Source organism: Sciurus carolinensis, chromosome 8 (genome assembly GCF_902686445.1).
Source record: "Sciurus carolinensis chromosome 8, mSciCar1.2, whole genome shotgun sequence".
NCBI classification, from domain to species: Eukaryota; Metazoa; Chordata; class Mammalia; order Rodentia; family Sciuridae; genus Sciurus; species Sciurus carolinensis.
In genome coordinates this window covers 145,418,451-145,440,740 of record NC_062220.1, presented here as the reverse complement: position 1 = coordinate 145,440,740, position 22,290 = coordinate 145,418,451, and the positions used below count along the sequence as shown (strand labels likewise).

The 22,290-nt window shown below is 53.3% G+C and overlaps 1 protein-coding gene across 2 annotated transcripts in view; it reads left to right on the top strand.

The window, feature by feature from the left end:
• Cux2 (cut like homeobox 2) overlaps positions 1 to 22,290 on the top strand; it is a 228,041-nt gene that overhangs the window by 163,984 nt on the left and 41,767 nt on the right. For both annotated transcript variants that reach the window (XM_047562628.1, XM_047562627.1), the window contains exon 4: positions 14,370 to 14,448. In XM_047562628.1, coding sequence (XP_047418584.1) covers positions 14,370 to 14,448 — 79 coding nt within the window. The remainder of the gene's footprint in view (positions 1 to 14,369; positions 14,449 to 22,290) is intronic.

The window sequence follows — 22,290 nt, the reverse complement described above, 5'->3', positions numbered from 1 at the left end:
GTGAGCTTGAGGGCTTGTTGCTGTTCTCTTATTTATACGTGACAGTAGAGCGTGTTGACGTGTCATATGTACATGGAGTGTAGCTCCCATTCTCGTGACGGGTGTGACGTGGGGTTGCCCTGGTCGCATATTCACGGGTGATCATAAGCTCGAGGGATTGTCTGGTGGGAACCTTCCACTAGGGCCTGTGGGGAGGAAGAGAGCCAGCCTAGAGAGAGGGCGAGGGAGGGTCTCGCCCCGGCGGGAGAAGTGCCCACCGTGGTCCTGGGCAATTCTCCTGGGGGCTTGTCCCACCCTCCGGAAAGCCCTGTTGGGCTTCGTCCAGCTTCTTGCTGAGTTGCAAGCGAGTGCGGGGCTTGTGAGCAGGGGGTCAGCTCCTTATGCCACCCCAGCTGTGGGGCTCGGGCCGGTCGCCTCATCTTGCACTGAGTGTTGCTGGTGGTGTCCCCGGGTACTGTCGATCTTGTTCCTCAGTCCCCTGTGTTTGCTGTGCGTGGGCCGTTGGATCGAGGGGCATGGTCAGATTCAAATTCGATGCTTTTAGCAAATCTCCCTCCAGCTGGCACTGGGTGGTCCATCAGGGGGTGTCCAGTGTACCCCCCAGTCAATTCCAAGGCAGGGGAGGGGTCAGTTGGGGACCTGCCTGATGAAGGACAGGCTGGGCTTGGCCACCTGGGGAGAGCCAAGCCCCCTTCCCCAGCATGTCAGGAAGCCTCAGCCCCTGTCCTCTGATAGTTGACATTCCTCATTAATAATGGAAGCGGAAACCGGGAAACTTCAAAGCTGTGCGAGGTAATTAGCTCACTCGCCGACTCTGCTCACCCTTGATTGTTTCCATGTTTCCCTCCAACTGTTCGCCTCTCTGCCGCTGGCTGCCATCCGGGTCTCTCAGCTGGGAGCAGTGAGGGTCACTGTGGGTCTTTAAGAAGCAGCAAAAACTGGGGTCTGCCCCCCAGGCGCCCCTCCCTGCTACCTAGGCACCCAACCCGCAGTGGGCACAGCAGCATTTTGGGCTGCAACCCAAGGCAGACGGGCCCAGTGTTCTCCTCTCTAAGTCTTGTTTCCAGATCTTGCTGTACAGGACAGTAGGAGGCAAGAAGGGGGCGAAAGGTCCTTTTTAAAAATATTTGTTTAGCTGTAGATAGCCACAATACCTTTATTTACTTATTTTTATGTGGTGTTGAGGATCGAACCCAGTGCCTCACACGTGCGCAGTGAGTGCTCTGCCACTGAGCCCCAGCCCAGCCCAGCCCAAGGGCCTTCTTTTTTAAACTAATGGCGTTAGTACTCCTGGCAGGGTTAAGGAAGACGGGGAGCAATCGGACTTGGGTCCTGGCCAGGGACAGAGGGAAGAGTCCAGGTGGAGGAAGGGATCCAGGTCTGCTGCATCCGAGCCCCTTCTGTTTTTGTCTGGGTATCTGGGGGCATTCCCAAAAGAGGGGGGCTGGGGAGAGGCTTCATCCCTAAAGCAGGGGCACACCCCCAGATCGCACAGGAGCCTAGCACGGTGCACAGGGAGACCGCAGGAGGACCTTGTGTGCCACCCATGGGAGTGGCCGCTGCCCAGCACAGGCTGAATACAGCAGTCCACACGTGGTGGGGACCAGGAGCAGGAAGTTCAGAGCCAGGCTGCCTGCTTCCAGATCCTTCCTCTGCCCACTTCCCCTGCTGTGTGATCGTGAGCTAGTCTCTTGGCCTCTGTGCTGTGGTTTCCTCGTCTGGGAAGTCGAGTGGATAGCTGGTGTGTTGGAGCGACTCCTACAGTGAAATCCACTGTCAGTGACCTTGGTGGCTTGAAATCTGCCCTGACAGGAGAATTGGCTCCTGACAGGAGGTTGGCGTTTCACAGAACAGCCTCGGGAGGACTGCTCGCTTCCTGTGTGGAAAGCACTCAGATTGGCACCTGCTGGCTGCGTTGCTGCTTTGACAATGGAGCTCTGTGTCGTGAGCCCACGGGGCCACATCTTCCAATTTTCCCAGGAAATCTGGGGATCTTGGTTCCGTGTGTATACAGTCTCCTAAATCTCTAAATATTGCTTAGTAACAAACCTGTTTTAACCCTGAGCAAAACGCCCGCTTGTGGGGCTTTGGACCTGAACCCTGCACTCCCACCCTTGCCCGGGGGCCTCACTCCAAGGTCTTCTGGTCAGGAGGGCTTTTCTGCACTCCGCCTCTGCATGAGCCCGCTGTCCCTCTGCTGGTCAGCAGCGGTTGAAGCCACCCCACCAAGCCCTCGTCCGCAGGCCCTGCAAGGCTGTTGCTCCTAAGGTGCCTCGCCTCCTGCTGCCCCGGGCCTTCCTTCCTGGTTCCAGGACCGGGCTGGGCCTGAGGCGCGTCAGTGCTGGCTGCACGCACGGCGTCTGCCCAGCCTCACCTGCTGGCCCGCTGCAGGCCCTTCCTTAATAACCAGCATTCTCAGATGAGGACCTGGCACAGAGCAGGCACCAGCCCGCCCACGGCCACAAAGCCCAACTCTGGAGCCCCTGTCAGTGTACCAAGTCCACAGTGAGGTCGCGGCTGGGTCACACAGTGTGCCTGCGTGTCTGCAGCAGCTGAGGTTTCCACAGGGCTGTCTCCAGCCACACTCTGCAGGGACCTCTGGAAAGGACGCTGCTATATTTAAAAGCCTGGGTGGGGTGGCACTCATTTGGCATTTGGGTGGCCGCCTCTCTTTAAAGGGCACACACATTCTTTTAGCTTTGCTCTTCTGGGCTGGCATTTTGGAGAACTTGCCAAAAATCACTCGGAGAGGAGAGACTCCTGCCGCCTGGGACCCCTGCCGGCTTCCCAGGGACAAGGCCATCAAGGCTGAAGGTTGAGAGAGCTCAGGGAAGCCGGAGCTCCAGCTGGCTCGGGGTCACCAAGCCAACAGGGCAGCAGGTTAACAGCCTGGCCTGCAGACTTAGACAGCTGTGAGTCCCAGACCGGGTGGTTCTCGGCCTTGCTGACACTCTTGCCCACACTCTGGCCAGTTGGTGCCAGCCCTCGGGTTCCAGCAGTTTCCACCTCTCAGATGCCCATGGACAGTGCGGAGTTCCGCCATTCTCTAGTAACCCTCAGACTCAAAATTCTAGGAACCGTCTTGGGTCTGACTGACCTCACCCCTTATTTAGTAGTGGACAAGGTGAATCTTTTCACATGCATCTGGGCTTTGGTGTCCCTGCTGTCCAGGCAGGGAAACTGAGGCACGGGAGGTCAAGGAAAGATACTATTTCAAACATCTGTCACCCAACACATGGTCACTAGTGGTGCTGGCCAGACTCTGCCCACTGCTCGCCTCCCTGAGCTTGTCCCCTGGCTGCTCTGGAATGTCCCTGAGTCCATTCCCCAGTGAGCACCAAGGCTCTGAAGCTGCAGGAAGGTCACAACCAGAGACTGGATTTCAGATCTTGTCCCTCAGACCCAACTCTTTGCAGCCCACCTTGAGTCCCCAGGCCTTTATGAGGTGCCAGCTGCGCACGGCCCCGCCCTCTCCCTCACCCACCCCACTTCTGGGCCCCTTTCTCACCAGAACCCACTTGCCCGTCCGCCCCAATCAGGACACAGAATACAGGTCCTCCCAGGAAGGCACAGTACTCTGGGTGCTCGGTGGCCCTTTTCCTCCAAGCCAGGCAGGCCTGGCCTTCCCGTATGCAGGGTTCAGGGCCCCCATGGAGGTCTTCCAGTTTGGAGAGGCTGTTGGCCAGCCCCAGGGGCAGCCTGAAGCCAGGAAGCAGAAGCAGAGGGGACCCAGTCCCACCACTGCCTCTTCGTCATCCGACTTTGAATCACTTTCCACGAGGTGCTGATGGCCTCGAGGAAGGCGAGGGGACACAGCAGGGGAAGAGGCTGTGGGCCTAGGTGGGAGAGCGTGCTCGTGGGCGCAGGCGCGGGGGCCTCCAGGAGATCTGCAGGCCCCGGCCTGTCCTGACAGACGGCTGCCAGCCGGCTCCAGGTGGCCGTTGTCAGTGGAAGCAGGCCCAGGGTGGCCAGATCCTCTCATTTCCCAAAAGAAGCCAGCAATTTGGAACTCTTCTGGTTTTTAAATACTGGCTCAATATATATGCACATATTTTCATGTTCACAGTACTTTATGGAGGTATCATTTACATACAGTAAAATGCACAGATCTTAAGTGTATGACTTGATGAATTTTGACAGCTCCAATATTTTTAAAACACTACAGGATCCAAGAAAATATGGTTCTGGGGTGCATCTGGCCCTGGACCCATCTTTCATGACCCCCAGTCTGACATGCCACATGACCCCCATGAGCGAAGTAGGACACACCTGAGGCACACCCTGAGCACAGGGAGCGGGCCAACTGTGGAGAACCAGATGATGATGTGTCACCTCGTTATTCCCACAGGAAGTGCAGACTCTCAGCTCTTCCATTTGCTGTGACTGCACACAGGTCATTCGCCTCTCTGAAGTCTTGTTTTCTCTGTTCGTAGGATGGGGAGATGATGGCGGCGCAGACCTCATGGGGCTGTTGCTCAGATCAGTTGGGTTCATGCCTAAGCACTTAGAACAGTGCCTGGCACCGAGCGAATGCTGTACGTGTCCACTGTCCTCTTTCTAACTCAGACCCCTGCTGTAGAGCAGTTTTAGGTTTAGAAGTTGGACTGACAGTACAGAGCATTCCTACGGGCTCTGCACCCCTGCCACCAGCCACTTCCCACTGTGAACACCCTGCATTTGCAGCCGCAGGCAAACCTGCACTGATGTGTCATTGTCAGCCGACACTGCAGCTGACTTTGGGCTCAGCATGTCACGCAGCTGGGTGGGTGCTGAAAACTGCACGGCATCGCGTGCCCAGTCACAGTGTCCTGCAGAATGGCTCCGGCCATTCATGGCTGCCTCAGAGAGAAGATCTGTGCTGAGGAGCATCTTCTGGGGGCTGACAGAAGCCCCCCTCTTTGCTCCTCGCGGGAAAGCACAGCTCATTCCCATGAGGGAAGGGGACGTTAAGGGGTGAACTGGAGATTGTTCTAGTTTACCCAGGATGGAAGGCACCTGCCCACTTGCGGTGGGAGGAGTCACACAGATTCCATCCTGCCCCCGCCAGTTCCCAGCCACAAGACTGGTTCCACTCCAAAGACACCTCCCACCCCCATTTGCTTCTTGCCTGCATGTCTCCTGTGTGACTTGGAGCCACTGCCTCAGCCTCTCTGGGCCTCTAACACAAGAACCATCTTCCTGCCTGAGGCTGCCCCAGGGATGTTTGGAGGCTCAGATGTGCTAATAACTGTGAAAAGTCTTTGTACTGTATAAAAAGCTCTAGATTAAAATCGGAAGGTATTATGATTATAATGTTATGCAGAAAAACTGGGCTTCTGTGATGGGAACTGGCCTCAGGGGCTGAGCCGTGGGAGGATTACCTAGTGGGCTGCACACGGGGCCTCTGCAGCAACCAGAGAGGCAACCAGAGTCCACGCAGCTGCAGTCCCCTCAGGACCGGAGCACCCGCGCCTGGCTGTTGGGGTGGCGTAGCCGACCAGCCATCTACCAGTTGGCACAGAGCCACATTCACGGTATTGGCAGCTTCCAAAAGGAAAGCGGGTTGTGGCGGCTTCCCAGAGCTCGGGACGGCGGCCTCCATCCTCCGGCCTCCTCCTCGGCCACACCCGGCTTGGCAGGGAGCATGACTTCTCTCCCACCCTCATCTCCACATACAGCCTTGCCGAATAATTGATAGCTCTCCAGCTCATTATGTGAGCCTATAGTTGATTTTTTTCTTTATTACCCCAAAGCAAAATTTATTTGTAAGGCACTAAAGAAAGCCTCCTGTCCTTTTTATGCTGGGAGCCCTCAGAAGAGAAGTGAAATTGTGTATTCACTGCTAAAAAAAGCCCCAGCTTATACAATTTTAACAATAGAAAAATGATCTTTGTGCTTCGGTGCGTGGATGCTTAGAGGAAAACAGGCAGTCTGTTCAGGTGGCTGGTGAATTACACATGAGTGCTTCGCCTTTGTTTTGAGTGACAAGCAATTTCAATGCCGTCTTACGTGGAGGCCTGGAAAATGTTTTTTCCCAGGAAGAGAGAGAGAGAGACGGAGGCAGATGGGGAGAAAAAAAGGTTCCTTTTCGAACTGAGAGATTATATTCGTTGCCACTGAGCGGAGGTGAGAAGTTAGAACTTCATTTGATAATTATAAAATCAGTAGTTTGTGATTGGACGTAATTGATGATTATACCGTTGCTAATAGCAGGCCTGCCAGCCTTTGCTCGCGGGACATTCCATTTTGGCGCTGCTTCTGAGCCGTGAAAGCCAGCCCTGCATGGAGCTCTGCTCGGTGTCTCGGGGAGCCTGACACAGATGCATTCTGGGGTCCGCATTGTGTGGGATAAAAGTGTTCTTAATGCCGATGTCGGAAAACACCATGCTCCATGCCTTATTTTTAGCCTGGGAATAATTACAAATATTAGAATAAAAGTGCACATGGTCCTCGCCCCGGCAGAGCCTAGAGTGGGCTTCCTGGGTCCTGCACCAGCCTCATGAAAATCCCGGTGGGGAGGGGTCCGCGTGCTAGAGGAGAGTGTCTGTCTGTCCGTCTGGGTGATTAGAATCAATGCAAAAATAGCTAGCAGGGGCCTTGGGCCTGCAGCCCAGCCCTTTCACTGTACAATAGGGAAACTGAGGCTCAGCAGGGGCGTGGCTTACACAGGGCACAGGCTGCAGGCACTGGTGGGACAGGATCCAGGCCTCCTTGCTCCCGGGTTCAGCTTCTCAGGTACTCCTGTGTTGCTGCGGGCTTCCTGGGAAGAGGGCTGGGGACCTCCCGGCAGGTCCTGGCCTCTGCCCCTCCCCTCCCCGGCTTACCCCTCAGGGAGCTTGCAGAGCGGTCAAGGTGGCAGCCTCATTTGGGTTGCTCAGAGGCTGCCCTTTGCCATCCTCTGGGCTCGGGAGGTGAGCTTGCAGTGTGGAAGATGACCCAGGGTGCCTCTTGGGTTCCTTCCAGTCATTCCAGGTCTGTCCTTCGTTCAGAGTTGATTAGTGCCCATCCGTGCCCAGCCTGTCCTGAACTGTAAAGGAGAAGATCACAGCAGCAGCCATTGGAGGTGTTCGAGTTGTTCACACCCCAAACTGTGAAGTCATCCTGTCTTGCTCTCATGCCACCACATCGACTCTGTCTCCCGAGAACAAATTCTGTTGTAGAATCCAAGCATTCCTTCCCACTGCAGCTACAACCACCCTGCTCTGCACTGCCAGCATCACTCGCCTGGACATTACAGTGACCACCCTGCTGTTTTCTTGCTTTTCCACAGGCCCCATCATGCTGACATCTTTCCTGTTGCTCAGACAAGCCAAATATGCTTCTGTCCCAGGGCCTTTGCACCTGCTGTTCTCTCCGCCTGTAGTACTCTTCTCCCACATCTCCCCATGATTCATTCTCTCCCCTTCTGTGAGTCGCCTTTCCCAAGGCCTTTCCTGGCCCTATATGCAGCACAGGCACCACCTTGGACTCTTGTCCCTCTCCTGTTTCATCCCCTTCCCTCTCGCACTTGACCGTCTCCCGCTTTGTACATTGCGCACTGTGTTATTGCCCACGTGCGTTTTGAGACACGAGCTGCACCAGGCCAGGTGTTCGGGTCAGCCTTGCTTGGTGCTGGGTGCCCAGCGTCTACAACAGCCCCATCTCTGGGAGATACTGGGTGGACATCTGCACTATCTTTACGTTTGCCATGCGCTGTTCCATTTCAGTGTTTTAAAGGCCAGACTCTGCCCTCTAGACGCGCGCAGTCTGATTGTGGAAATGAAACAACGTCCACATGAAAAGCCAGAAGCATCAGAAGCAGGCGCCGTGGTCCACCCCTGTAATCCCAGCAACTCGGAGGCTGGGGCAAGAGGATCACGAGTTCAAGGCCAGCCTCAGCAACTTAGTGAGACCCTGTCTTAAAGAAAAAGTGGAGGGGGTGGGGACAGGAATGTAGCTCAGTGTCAAAGCAGTTCCCAGTACCAAAAAGATAAGGCAGCCTGGCTCTGCCCTTCATCATTGGAGGGTGGCGAGTGGGGAGCAGGATGCCCACAGCAGCCACAGAGCACAAGCACACTCTTTAACGTGACGCTGGCAGAGTTGGCGGCTTGTGCAGAGCGGTCGAGTGAGTCAGTGATTTACATCCAGACACTCCGAGCAGGGCTCAGAACTCGCTTCCTCCCCGTCGCTCTCTGGGACAGGGCCTCCTGGGACCCCAGGTCTCAGAAGGCCAGCCGAGGTCCCAGGCAGCTACCCCACTCTGGCAGGAGCCTCAAGAGCCCAGATAACAACAGCAACGAAATACAAAAGCCAAACTCTTATTTCTTATTGACACCTTGACATTAAATTGTAATTTTCATTTGCTCGGACACATCAAAGATTTATGGCGGAGAGCACATTAGCCCCCGCCCGGGACCTGCTGCTGGCAAACGCGGAGGCGGGCTGCAGTCCCGCTGCCCCGCGCCTCCCAGATGCCCACCTACCCTGCTGGTGCCCGCTCCTCGGGTCAGAACAGCCCCCACAAAGCCCCAGCAGGGAGTAGTCCTGGGTGGGGGAGAGAAGCTTGGGCTGGGTCGAGGTCCCAGCAGCCAACCCAGAGTGGCCCGCGCCCTTCCTGCTCTGACGCCTTCATGCCTGAGGTGGGCCGCACACCCCTTCTCCTGCAAGGTGCGCAGGGAGGAGCACAGCACCCAGGACGGGCCATGCTCGCCGTGGCTGTTATCATTGGTGATAAAGATGCCCAGGCCAGACAAGGAGCCGTGGTCCCATCCTCTGGGTGGGAAGAAGGCAGAGCGCTACTGCACGGAAGGGAGCTGTCACGTGTCCTCTGGTCAGTGTGGGCCTCCTGGCGTGCAGGGCTCTCCAGTTCCCTCGCAGCCTCAGACGGATGGGTGTGGGCCTGGTGCCTCCCTGGTGGGGAGCTCGGCACCTCATGGTGCAGCCCTTGGACAGCTTCCTTGAGATTTCTGCCCTGCCCACCCATCCATCCCGCCTCCGGAATCCTGAGGGCTCAGCGTCTGTTCCTCTCGACACAGTAGCTGAAAGGTTTTCCGAGGACCACAGCTGCAGTCCCTGGCCCCTCACTCCGGGCCGCCTGCGTCTGGACAAGCCTCTACCACCCAGCCACATCGGGCCTCCCTTGCCCTCCGCTCACCCCACCGCACACCCCCAGGGAAGAAGCCTTCAGAAGGCATTAACAGACATCCCCAGCTGACCCGCAGTTGCTCAGAAGTGCCAATCCCAGACCCTCCTTTCCATTGCTCATCAGTCTTCAATTTCTTCCAGAATTTCTGACATCCCAGGTCCCCTACCCCATCCCAGAACCTCCAGGCCCCTCCCTCCCCAGAACCCCAACCCAGTGATAAATGGCAAGCTGTTCTCAAAGCATGTTCCATGGAACCCTAGTTTCCAGATTCACTCCCTGCAGTCCTGGGGTCAAACATGTCTGGGGAAACCCTGGGTCAAACCAAGCTGAAGAGGAGTTTTTCCCGTGGGCCAGAGCATCCAGTGTGCTGCTGTGTTTTGTGCTGCCCACGGAGAAGGAGTGTGCGGACTCCAACACAGGGTCCCCACTTTGAGAAACTCTGCCTGTTGGTGTAAGTCTAAGGCCTGGAATGAGAGCTGGCATCTGCAGCTAACTAGTTCCCTCATCTCGATGACTGAGCCTCCTCAACCTCAGTTTTGTCCTCTGTGGAATGGGGCAGTAACATGTCCCCAGGTCGTAGAGTGGGGAGGAATTCTGAAGATAAATCGCTAAGTGCAGAGTAAGGCTTTGATCTCCAGAAGCCACGGCCACCTCAGCGTGTGCAGTGTCACCTCTGCTCACAGAAGTGCAGCCTCCTGGGCCCCCAGTTCTACCATTTTTTAAGCCCCTGAGCCACGAGAGCCAGGCAGCTACAGCAGACCTTGTCCCTCCGGCTCCACCGTCTCTGCGCCTGTTCTGTTCCTACTGGGGACCAGACACACCCCACCCCTTATAGCACAGGCCGGTGTCGATGCCAGCACTCACAGATGCTGAGCCGTTTCCAGTGTGACCGCCTGAGGTGAGCGTAGCTGCCCCTGCCACCGCCTCCTCCCCCTCCCCCAGACGGCCTTCAAAGGTCCGCCCATCACAAGCTGAATCTGTCATTCCAGACACTCCTCTGCCCTTCTGTTCCATGGGGTAGCCACACGTGGCCTGTTATTTCTGCAGAGCCTCCCTGGCCTGGGCACATGGGTGCAGTGTAGAGGGGCAGCCCGTGGAAAAGCCATCCTGCATGGTTAGAAGAGTGATTGGAAAGCTTTTCACCAACTTTCACGGCAAAACACAGTCTTTCTGCTCACTCTCTCAGCCAGGTGGGGATTACTCTACCCACTTGATGCATCAGCAGACTGAGGCCGTGTGATGCTTAATAACATGAACCCGAAACTGAGTCGCTCTCTGGAATCAGGAATTTATGGGTCTGGTCTTCTAGAAATGGACAGTCATTATTCTTGAACAAGACTAAGTAAAGCAGGACATCCAAATAGAGATTCTAGAGAGTCACATTTACTGTGGGACATTCTAAATGTGACCTGATTCCAACTGAGGGCCATTCCAGGCTGCCTTTTGATCTCTGCTTTTGAAAATACTATCCAGCTGATAGATGAAGTTCTAAAGCAGAGGTCAGCAAACGTGTTTCTGGAAGGGGCCAGATAGTTAATATTTTAAGCTTTGCAAATCACAGAGTCTCTGTCACAAGTACACAACTCTGCTTGGAAGAGTTAAAGCAGCCACAGAGAATACATAAATGAATGACTGTGACTGTTTTCCAATAAAACTTTATTTACACAAACAGATGCAGGGCCAGATTTGAATTTGCCAACCCTTGATCTGTGGATTCACTGTCAAAGTAGAAATAAAATGTAACCAACCTGGGAGGCTGGGCAGGAGGAGTGCAAGTTCAAGGCCAACCTGGGCAACTTAGTGAGACCCTGTCTCAAAATAAAAGATAAAAAGAACTGGGGGTGTAGGTTAGTGACAGCACCCCTGGGCCCAATTCCCAATTACATAGATAGCCAGTCAGCCACATAGGTAATTTAAATTTTCTAGTAGCTACATTTTTAAAAGTAAGAAGCAGGTAATTTTAGTTTTAATATCTTTTATTTAGCCTCATCTGTTCATAACATGTCACTCCAAATATAATCATTGGGCTCTTTCACGTGTGTGTGTGTGTGCGCGCGCGCATGTGTGTGTGTGTGTGTCTTAGGCTTACAACTCACCTCAGTTTGGAAGGTTTTCATTTCAGGCGATCAGTAGCACATGGCTGGTGGCTGTAGTGCTGGACACTTAGCTCATGGGAAGGTCGGCATTGTAAGGACACAGTCACAGAGATAAATCATATGCATTCCAAACTGATGAGTGCCATTCAGGGAAGGTAGTGGGGGCAGTGGGCAGGGCCGGGGAGCTGGGCTCTTCCAGCGCTTGCCCCAGCCTCGCTCAGAGTTCCTCTTTAGAAATCGAGGGAACCAACTCGTGCCTTTCCCAAACCTCACTGCCCACTGGTCTGCTGATCTTCACCTAGGAGTCAAGAGATGAGTCGCTTACACTTCTTGTGGTTTCCTTGGGCACCAGCTCTGCCACACAGTGGCCTCTGACCTCATGCAGCCCAGAGGACCTGTGAGGCAGTGGGGTCCAGGTCCCAGAGCCAAGAGGGCTGATGTCTGAATTCAGAACAGCAATTCAGACCCCCAGAGCTGGTGTAGATCCTGGCTTGGCCATTTGTTAACTGGGTGGCCTTGGGTTTCCTGAGCCTCGGTTTCCTCATCTGTACAAGGGGGGTAATGGGAGCCTCAGTTCAGCGATTGGTGTGTCCATGCAGTTAGAAGATCAAGAAGAGAAAGCACATCTGGTGCCTGCGTAGTACATGCCAAGTGCCATTATTTGTGTCAGCCCATCAATGGTGCCGCCAGCCTCTGCATTCATCACCCCCCCAATGCCCAGGAGACCCCAGGGAGTATTTCAGTTCCTCCCACCTTGTGGCTCCTTAAAGCTATGTCTCCCACCCAACTCTGAGACCCCAGGGAGGAACTGCATCTTGTCCATCTCAACAAGAATAAAAATCTGCCTGCATTTGGTGATTTTTTCCCCCCTTTGCCTAGATTCTAGAACATCCTTCTTGGCCTTTCCCCTCCCCCCACCACCTTTCCCTTCTGGGGAGATGATTCCTTAGGTTCCACCACCAAAGTGGGTCACCTCCCCCAGCTCACCCTCTGCAGGCACCCATGTACTTTTCTTGCCAAGCGTTTAGCACTTGTAATTAACGAATCGTCTGGGGAACCTGCCTTAATGTCGGCCTCTCCGTGAGCCGCAAGTGCCAAGGAGGGGCCGCGCCCGCACGTCATGGCTGGGTTCAGCCCCAGTGCTGGGCGCACAGCAGGCCCTGGAGAAGTGTCTGGAGGGAGTGAGGAGCTGTCTCTCACTCTGAAAGGCCAGGGAGGAGCAATGGGAAGAGAGCTTTGGTACTGGTCTCCTTTAATCGCTTGTTCAACTCAGCCATATTTCTCTCTCCCTGTCTTAATCAACTACTTCTACCTGGGCCTTGTAAAATCTTCAAACCAACAGAAATACAGTGTGATCCACAGATGCAATTTTGTATAGCCATATTTTTTAAAAGTAGAAAGTGATTACCTGTTATCACTTCAATATGTAATCAGTGTTTAAGACAATGTTGAGGTCCAGGCGCAGTGGCACACACCAATAATCCCAGCAATTCAGGAGGCTGAGGCTGGAGAATTGCAAGTTTGAGGCCAGTATCAGCCACTTAGCAAGACAGTGTCTCAAAAAATAAGAAAAGTGCCAGGGTTGTAAGTCAATAGCGGAGGACCCCCGGGTCCAATCCCCAGTATGGCAAATTAAAAAAAAAAAAATTTAAGCGTTGAGGTCTTGTATTTTTTTAACAAAAGCTTCAAAACCCTATGTGTATGTCTTACCACAGTCTTGATCTGGACACACCCGTTTCAAGTGTAGCAGCCACATGTGGTCTGTGGCCGCACTACTGTGGGGGAGGCGGGCCTTTATCAGGTGGCCCCTGTACGTCACCAAAGCTGAGCACAGCTCAGTTCCGCACGTGGCACTGTGCAGAGCCTGTCACTCTTCCTGGCAAGAAGGAAGGTATTGGTCCCAACTGAGAGTGACGCCGTGGGGCCTAGTAGGTGCCAGGAGTGTTCCACAGGACGTTACTGTGTTGGATCATGTGATGCTCTCAGCGCCCTTTTGTGGGAGATTGTTGTATTGTCACCCCCATTTTACAAATGGAGAAATAGAGGCATAGGGATTTAAGTGACCGTTCTGCCCGAGGACACACAACTTGTCAGCAGCGGAGCTAGGATTTGGACCTGGGCAGCCTGTCTCCAGGGCTGTCCTCAGTTGGCCACCTTTCTCAATGGACCATCCCCCACCAGTGGGAGACCCCAGGCTGGTGTCATGGTCAGGACCTACAGTGGGAGGCAACCCACTTGGATTTCCTCATTCAAGGAATTAGGTTGAGCACCTACTGTGCGCTCCAAGCTCACTCTAAGGAGAGGACCTGAGATGTGCCAAACCCTAGGTCAGCAGCCACCAGGCCCTTTGAGAAACACGTCCACACGTTCCAGGATGACGTCTGTCTTGCCCAAAGCATCTCACAAAGTCTCCTTGGCTGAAGGAGAAAGATCCAGAGCAAGAGAAAGATGGTGTAGACGTGGCTCTTCCACGGGTTACCCACCATGCGTTTATCAGTTTGGTCAGGAAGCATTGGTGTGAGCCTTTTCAGTCTGCCCAACACCATTTCACCTAACCCCTTTCCTCTCTGATATCTGTTGAAGCCGCTTGATGTCTTTCAAGAATTTTGACAATTTCTCTCTAATTTTCAGTAGTTAGAAATATTCCCCAGGGAAATAGTCCCACTTTTTCCCAAAAATATATATCCTATTTGAACTTCCAATATAATAAATATTTTTATAACAAAAAGATGAATAATAACTGTACTAATCTATGTTCAGCACGCTTAAGCAGCTTCATTTAATCCTCACAACAGGCCTAAGAAATAGGTCCTATTGTTTGCTCCCATTTTAAAGACCAGTAAACAGGATCAGAGAGGGGCAATGACTTGCCCCAGGGTCACACAGGCTGGACACAGTGGAGCTGAATCGGAACCCAGATTTCCTAACTTCAGAGTTCGTACTTTTTTTTTTTTTTTTTTTTTTTTTTTTTTTTTGCGGTGCTGGGGATTGAACCCAGGGCCTTGTGCTTACAAGGCAAGCACTCTACCAACTGAGCTATCTCCCCAGCCCCGGAGTTTGTACTTGTAACCTTCATCTCCCCACCCTCTCCCACAGTTGCCCAGAGAGAAAATGATCACATTTCTTCCAGATATCATGGTTACACGTGACTCTTTCTCTTGTTTCCAAAGGTGGTGGCCCTTAGTAAGAGAAGCCAGGAGGCAGAGGCGGCTTTTCTGAGTGTTTACAAGCAATTAATTGAAGCACCAGGTAAGAAACACTTGGTCTCCATAATTGAATAATTATCAAGGAACAGCCATGAGGACACCACACAAGGTCCTCCTGGCAGTGAAATCTGGGGACAGGCCCTCGCAGGCCTCGAGCTCCACACCCCATTCTGGGCCTTCCTGGGGAGCTGGGTGTCTTGCATAGTTGAACCCCCGTCCTGTGACTGCAGGTAACAGAAGGCGCCAACCCTCCCTGCCAGGAGGGGGTGCAGGAGGTACAGCCTTTCCCCAGAACGGCAAAACCTTGATGCTGAGGGACAGACACACCCCCAAGAGCACAGACGGAACGGTTCCACTTACAGAAAACATACACGCAGGCAGTGAAATCTGTTGACACTGCTCAGGTGTCCAGAAGGGAAGCAGCCACAGGTCCGTGGAGGGAAGAATGGATTTTGAAGAGGTGTCTATCCGTACGATAGAACGCTATCCAGCCCCGAACAGGAACGACGTCTGACGCTGTTCCGGCATGGAGGAAGCTTGAAAGCATGCCACACATAGAAGGCCACATGTCCCATGATGCCACTCGAGGAAATGTCCAGGACAGTCAAGGCCAGAGACAGAAGCAGATTGGCGGTTGCCAGGGGCAGATGGGAAGGGGAAAGCGGAGCCCCTGCTGCATGAGTATGGACTTCCCTTTGGGGGAGATAAAATGTTCTGGACCTAAATGGAGGACTGGTGACTATGCCAGCTGCCACCGCATGGTTCACGCTACAGTGATGAACTCTGTGCTGTCGCTCGTGCTGTTGGAATCGATGTAGTGGCTGTCCTTGGAGAGCGACGCCCCTGGTGGGGTCGTCGGGCTGGGTGCCGTTTCTTGGTCTGGGTAGGGCGGCAGAGGGATCAGTTCGAGAGCACTCAGCTGCACACTTGGGACATACAGGCATGTCCAGGGATGTGAAGTTCCCCTTTCCCTGCCACATGCCCGTCTGTTGACCCAGAAACAAGAACAGAAAGGCCGCCTGCTTTGCTCAGTAGTGCTGGACCTGAGAGGAAACCCCACTGTGCTGGCCCCAGACAGCCCCTGCCCTTTTGGGGCATCCACACCACTATAGGAATCAGTGCTGTTGGAATTTGGGGTTGGGGTCCATGAAGAGGAAAGTGAGATCCCACCTGAGCAATGTGACCTGTAAGAGGACAGAGCTATGTCTGTTTGATGTCAAGGACATCCGGGGGTCTTTGCCTTTGGGGTGGGCAAGGCCCTGTTTTTGGTCTTGGGCAGTGGTCGTGGGTTGAATGGCAGGGGGGTGCTGGGCTGTGGGAGGAGGCTGGGCCGTGTTGGCAGGGGCCCCAAGATGGTTGTCGACCAAGAACCTTAGAATGTAGCCTATTTTTTTTGAAATAGGGTCTTCGCAGATGTAAGTGGTTAAGGATCTCAAAATGAGATCATCCTGGATTTAGGGGAGCCCTAAACCCAACCGCTGAGGTCCTTCTCAGTAGAGGGAAGACACAGGAACCCTCACTCAGGAAGGCGCTGTGGGGAGAGAGGCAGAGGTGGGAGGAGGCAGCCATGAGACAAGGAGTGCCAAAGGCTGCAGCCGCCAGGGGAGCTAGAAGGGCAGGGAGGTCACAGCCCTGTCAACGTCCTGACTTTGAACTTCTAACCCCCAGAATTAGGAGACTCGATTTCTGTTGTTTGAAGCCCCCCACTTGGTGGCGCTTTGTTAACAACAGCACCAGGAGACTGACCTGGCAGTGCCGTGGAGCCTTGCCTTCCCAAGGCCCCCGGGCTGAGCAGAGGGACCTCCCCAGCTTGTGGCTACTCAAAGTGTGGTCCACAGACCAGCGGTATTGGCCTCTCCTGTGAGCTGCTTAGAAACGGGCCTTCCCTGGCCACTGAATAAGCCTCTGCTTTCTAGCCGGCTCCGCAGGAGTTCTGCGAGCATGTCGAGATTTGAGGAGCGCTGTCCTGACAGAGGGGTTACTTGTTCTGTGCTCTGCATATGAACAGGCTCGCCTGGATCCCTTCCTCAGCACAGAGAGGTCGCGTCTGATGCGCGTGGTCTCACAGCCAGAGAGAGATGGGACTCAGGGTTCTGCATTAAGCAGATGCACTTCAAGCGCCCGTCCCATGCTACAGCCTGGCGGCAGTGTGGAAGTCTGCGTTGGGCTCTTGTAGCTGCTGTGACACATCACCATGACCTTGGTGGAGGCGGGTGTCTCTCCAGGGAGGAGGCCAGGGCCACACTGTCAGGGCCCTACTTGTTCCGAGGCGGAAGGGGATCCTTCCTCCTCCCCAGCTTCTGGGCCCCCGGCATCCCCAGGCTTGTGGCTGCATCACTCCAGGCCCCGCCTCCTTTGCCACACAGCCACTCTGCCTTTCTGCCTCAGCTCTCTGCTCTCTCGTAAGGACACTTGCCATTGTGCTCCAGGCCCACCTGGGTGACCCCGCTGGTTTCATCTCGACATCCTTCGTTATATCTGCAGAGACTCCTTCAGATGAAGTCCCAGTCACAGGCCCCAGGGATCAGGACACAGATGCATCTTTCGGGGACTCTTCAGCCCCCTGCACAGTTATCTGCTGCCAGGTTCCCAGCTCCATCCCGATCTGCACTCCCAGTGCCACGGGCTGCGTGTCTGCAGCCTGGGGCGTTTCCCCAGTGAGGACACAGCACCCACGTGACCAGCGGGCCAGGTAGCACCAGTTGTAGCCTTTTCACTGATTTCCCCACTCTCATCAGTGGGATCTGCAAAAATGCACCTTATGTCCCATGGACCCTTTCAATCCTTTGGGTCCCACAGTCTCAGTGACAAGTGACATTGGAAGGTGACCCAGGACCCAGAGGGCCTCTACCTGGAGCTCATCCACAGACCTTGCAGTGCCTTACCGGCTCCAGGAGCAGCACTGAGACTGCTTCCCAACCCGCACCTGCCCGCAGGTGGATTCCGCCACCTTCTACAAACGGGGACTAATTATTCCAGCCTGCCTCCTGTGGTTGTCAGGAGACTTCCAGGAACATGGCACACAGCAGGTGCATACTCTCAGCTCCTCACATTATTTTCATGTATGTTTCTGGCTCCCCTAGGAGAAAGGGAATACTCCAAGCCCGGGATCAGGCCATACTAAACTATATACCCAGAATGCGGTAGACTGTAGGCACCTAATGATTGTTGAATGACTTAGAAGACTAGGCAATGGAAGGGGAGGAAGAGTTATTGGAGCAAAGAGGTGCTTTTCAATTAGTTTCTCCACTCTTCACTTGTTTATTCAAATAGCATTTATTGAGTGCCTGCTGTATGCCCAGCATTCACGGAACACAGGGAACATAGCTGTGAACCCACAGACTCAGGCGTGGACCTGGCCCTCGAAAGCTTGCATTTTGGTGGCAGAAGTAACCAGGTGACCACTCAGATAAGCTGCATTTGCAAACTCAGGAGCATTAGGGGGGCTCGAGCTTGGGATAGAGGGGCAGACAGACAGGGACCTGAGCAAGGGCCGCAGCCCCAGTAGGGAACAAAGCTTCTCCTCCAGGGCTCACCAGGGGACACTTGCCTTTCCGAGTACCAGCTGTTTACACAGACACAGGACCAGCCAAGGGCCCTGAGTCCCCGAGACAGGAGCATTGCAGAGGCCTCCCGTGCTCTCTTGCCCCCTCCCCAAAGCCTGGGGACACAGAGGTCACTCCGAGCCCAGTGCTGACTCCATGTGCCTCTGATTTCCCAGCTCTCCTCCCCAGAATGGAGGGGCAGTGGGGGACGTCCCCGCTGTCACGGAGCTGCAGAATGAGGAGCCTTAACTGATGGAGATGTACCATACAAACAGCCCCTTCAGGGGCTCTAATTCATTTTCGAGACATTTAAGAATAACAAAATGTTTTAATGGTTTCTTAGGGGAATTAGGAAGACATATTTTTGTTCTCATTAAATTTTATCCTCAGACACAAGAACCAAATGTCAGATGCATTTTTGGAGCTCTGAGCTTCCCCACCCGCCGCCCCCCACCCGCAGCGCCCAGGCCCCCCTAAAAATCCCACCCTGGAAAACGAGCCACAGCGCGCTCCTGTTTTTATATTTCTTGACAGGCGAGGTATTTGTCCAAACGCTCCCCTCCCCCCGCCGCACACAAGTCCTGATTCAACGTTTTTGTTTGAATGGCTGCTGCCAGCACAGATCTTTGGCAGAGCCTGTGATATAGCCTGATTGCTCAGCAAGTATTTTGATAAGTGTGCAGCCTGTATGTCTGTAATTACGAAAGAAAACCGTAAATCTTTTGGATATTGTTCACACAGATGTGGCGTGAAGTGAGAAAAAAAGCAGTAAAACGTGTTAAAAGCATAATTAATGTCATTGTTGTGGAGGAAGATTTGATTTAAACCTCTCTGACTTCTGTATTGGTGATGGTTGATTTCTTTATCGTGTGCATAGAGTCACTAGGTAGCGACCCGAGCTTCCGAGAGCTAACTTGTTAACTGAGTGATTAGTTAAAAGGGGAAAAAAGGAGCAAACAAAACAAGGAGAGAGCGAGAGGGCAGGCAGATGCGCACCGCTGAGGAGGAGAGGTGAGTGCCCACAATGCTTTCTTCTGCTTTTCTCTGGTTTTTAAAAATCTGATTTAAGATTTTGCCATTCCTGGCAGGTGCTCCTTGCCCTACTCCCTCCTTCGGGGGCAAGGCTGGTCAGCAGAGTGGTTACTGCTTGGGCTGCAGCATACGACATGACTGGGTGGGACTAGCAGCTTGGTGTTTTGGGCTGTGTGACTTTGGCCAGGGGCCTTAACCTCTCTGAGCTCTGGTTTCTGTATCTTTAGATAGAGGGGAGATAGTAGAACCTACTCGTCCATCCACATTGGATTCTTTGCAAAAGCATTTAGCATGAATAATCCACAGCCTGTGGACATCAGGGTCTAAGAGTTACGAGCATCTGCTGTCAACTACACATGGTTTCGTCAACTGTCAAGGACGCTGGGTGAGCAGTGTAGACAGAAGGGCTACTCAGTCTGTAGAATTGGAAAGTGCTTTACAGCATTTGGGGGTTTTAAATTTTCTCCCAGTTACAAAAGCCACCCATGCACACTGTCACCCTTAGAAGAAACAAAAAAATTGAAGGAAGGAATATAATCTTCTGGAAAAGCAGTTTGTTGGATTTCTTTCTTCCTGATCTTTTCCCCATGTACTTTTTCAAAATGGTCACTGATCCTCCTTGTATCATTTTATGTCCTGCATCCTTTACCTAGCATGAGCATCTGTATTTCCCTGTGAGATGACGGATCCTGGATAACTTTGGTTTATTGTGTCTTTCATTGGCTATATTAAAATTTACTGAGCACCTTTCCTGTGCTGGGCTTTTATGGTGCTCACAAGGGCAGAGCATATTGGTACTGTGCTGGTGTAGTTCTGAGGGTGAGGAAGAAAACTTGGAAAATCTGTTGTAGTCGTGAGCAAACCCAGGTAGTCAGAAAGAATAAGATTTTGTTTTCTCCTTGCTGATTTGCACTACACTTCTTTATTGACTAACCCACTAGGTACCTTTTCTTGTTATGAACCAATTGTTTATTCTTTTATAAATTGCTTGTATGTTGCTAGTCCACTTTTCTTTCAGAGTTTACTTTCTTATTGATTTGTAGACACTCTTTGTATATTAGGGATATTAACCTTTGTGCTGGTATACGCTTCATATCTTCTTCCCTAGTTCTGAAAGTCTTTTTTTTTAAACTCTGTTTATAATGTCTATCATATATGGTATATAACAGGCATTCAGAAAGGATTTGCAGAAGGTAGGAAATCTTACCAAACCTTTCCATTATGACTTCTGTGTCCTGTTTTTGAAAAAACCTTTTCACCTCAAAGTTAGAGGTATTTGGATACTTTTTATCTTATATTTTTAAAAAATGAATTTGAGACATCTGAAATATATTTTGATGAAAATAGGGAGGGAGGTTAAGTACTGAACTTCATTTGTCCCAAATTACTAATTCTAGCACCATCTAGTGGAGAGTCCGCCTTCATAGCCAGAGGAAATACAGACTAGTGTTAATTAGAAACGCCCTCCCTGCTGCCCGCCCTCTCCCACTCCCCCTCCACATTCAGCCTCTGCTCGTTCCTGCCAGGGTCACGGGAACACCTAAGGGTAATATAAAGGAAAATCCTAATGATGTCAGGTTTTCCTAAAGGCAGTGCCCATCCTTTCCGCTGCCAGGAGCACCCTCTCCCCACAGCCACTGGTGGCACAGTAAAGGTTAGAAAGCGGACTCAAAGCAAGCTCCTGCCTCGGTGCTGGCACCCAACAGGGGCCCAACAAAGGCTGTTCCCTGTCAGAGGGAAGATCAGGACCGGCACTCCCATGCGGCTCTGCGAGGGTGCTCTCTGGGCCCGGGAGACTCAGGTTGGAGTTCAACCTGCCTGCCGTGGGGACTGTGTGAATCAAAGACAGGACCAGAACTGACCGCAGGAAGCAAGCTCCAAGGAGGATGGCTTCAGGGCACCTTCAGGGTGCCCTTGCGTCAGGCAGCTGGCTCCACCCTGCAGACTCAGCTCTCTGACCCCACACACGCTGGAGGAGGCTCCCCTGTCCTGCCTGTGCACCCTGCTGTCAAGGGGGTCACATGGAGACGTGTGGGGCCTCAGCCTAGGCCTCCAGGACTGCCAGGATCAAAGGCAGCAAGCCTGGTGGCCATGACGCCTGTAATCCCAGCAACTCTGGAAGCTGAGGTGGGAGGATCGCAAGTTCAAGGCCAGACTGGGTAACTTGGTGAGACCTGTCTCATTTAAAAAAGGGCTGGTGGTGTAGCTCAGTGGTAAAGCACTTGTCTAGCACGTGTGAGGCACTGGGTTCCATCCTCAGCACCACATAAAGATAAAATAAAGGCATTCTGTCCATAATTATAAAAAAATTTTAAATAAAAATAATCAAAAGGGCTGGGGGTGTAGCTTAGTGCTAAAGCACCCCTGAGTTCCATCCCTGGCACCTAAATAAACAAAACAAAATCAAAGGAGCTTGGACAGGAAAGCTCAGGGGATCTGAGCTCAGCAAACAGTGGACAGCAGCCACAAGGTCCCTGCCGCCAGGGGCCTGAGAGGTCTCACTGGGAGGGGCCCTAGCTGGAATGAGGAGTGCCATGTGGCCCTGCAGCCGCAGGGGACCCTGTGCTCCTGGCCCAAGGCTCCAGAGCTGGACCAAACCGCTTCAGCTGAGGCAAAGCACAGAGCTCTAGACTTGGTGGGCAGAGGAAGGAGAGCCCAGCGCTAGACTGACAGGCGCTCTCTGCAGAGCCAGGCCAGCCCCACTAGCCACTTGACTCCTTCCCATGTCACACTTGACTTTCCCAAGCCCAATTCCTCACTTGTGAAATGCCTGTTACCGGGCCAGGGAACAGGCCAGGGAGCCCTGAGAACCCTGAGCACCTGCTGGCCGCCAGGCATTCAGCTCAGCAAGGGGCGGGCCGTCCCTGCAGCTCCCCGTGTGGCGCTTCATTTTTATTATAATGCAAGTGGGCTTGCTCCCAGCTCCATCCCTGGCTGCCTCCTGGGGAAGAGTAGACAGCCCAGTGTCCCGCGTGTGAGGAGGAGGTGGCTGCGGCTCGCTGTGTTCGCTGCCGTTGGTGGTGTTACTGTTACCTTCAGAACACCCAGTGCCCAGAAGAAGGCCCTCATCCCCAGCCCCTCTGTCCCTGCCCAGGCCATGAGACCCCCAGGCAGGAGGGAGGGAGCAGGCGGGCTCACAGCTCCACATAGGGCTCCGCACCCCATCTGCTGCGGAAAAGTTAAGACTAAAGGATCAAAGTTAGTCTCGCTGCCACCGTCAGGAGCCTGAGCCTGCCACCCACGCAGGCGCCAGAGCACAGGCCCAGATGGGAGCAGGCTTCTGTCTCAGAGATATTTTGGAGGGACAC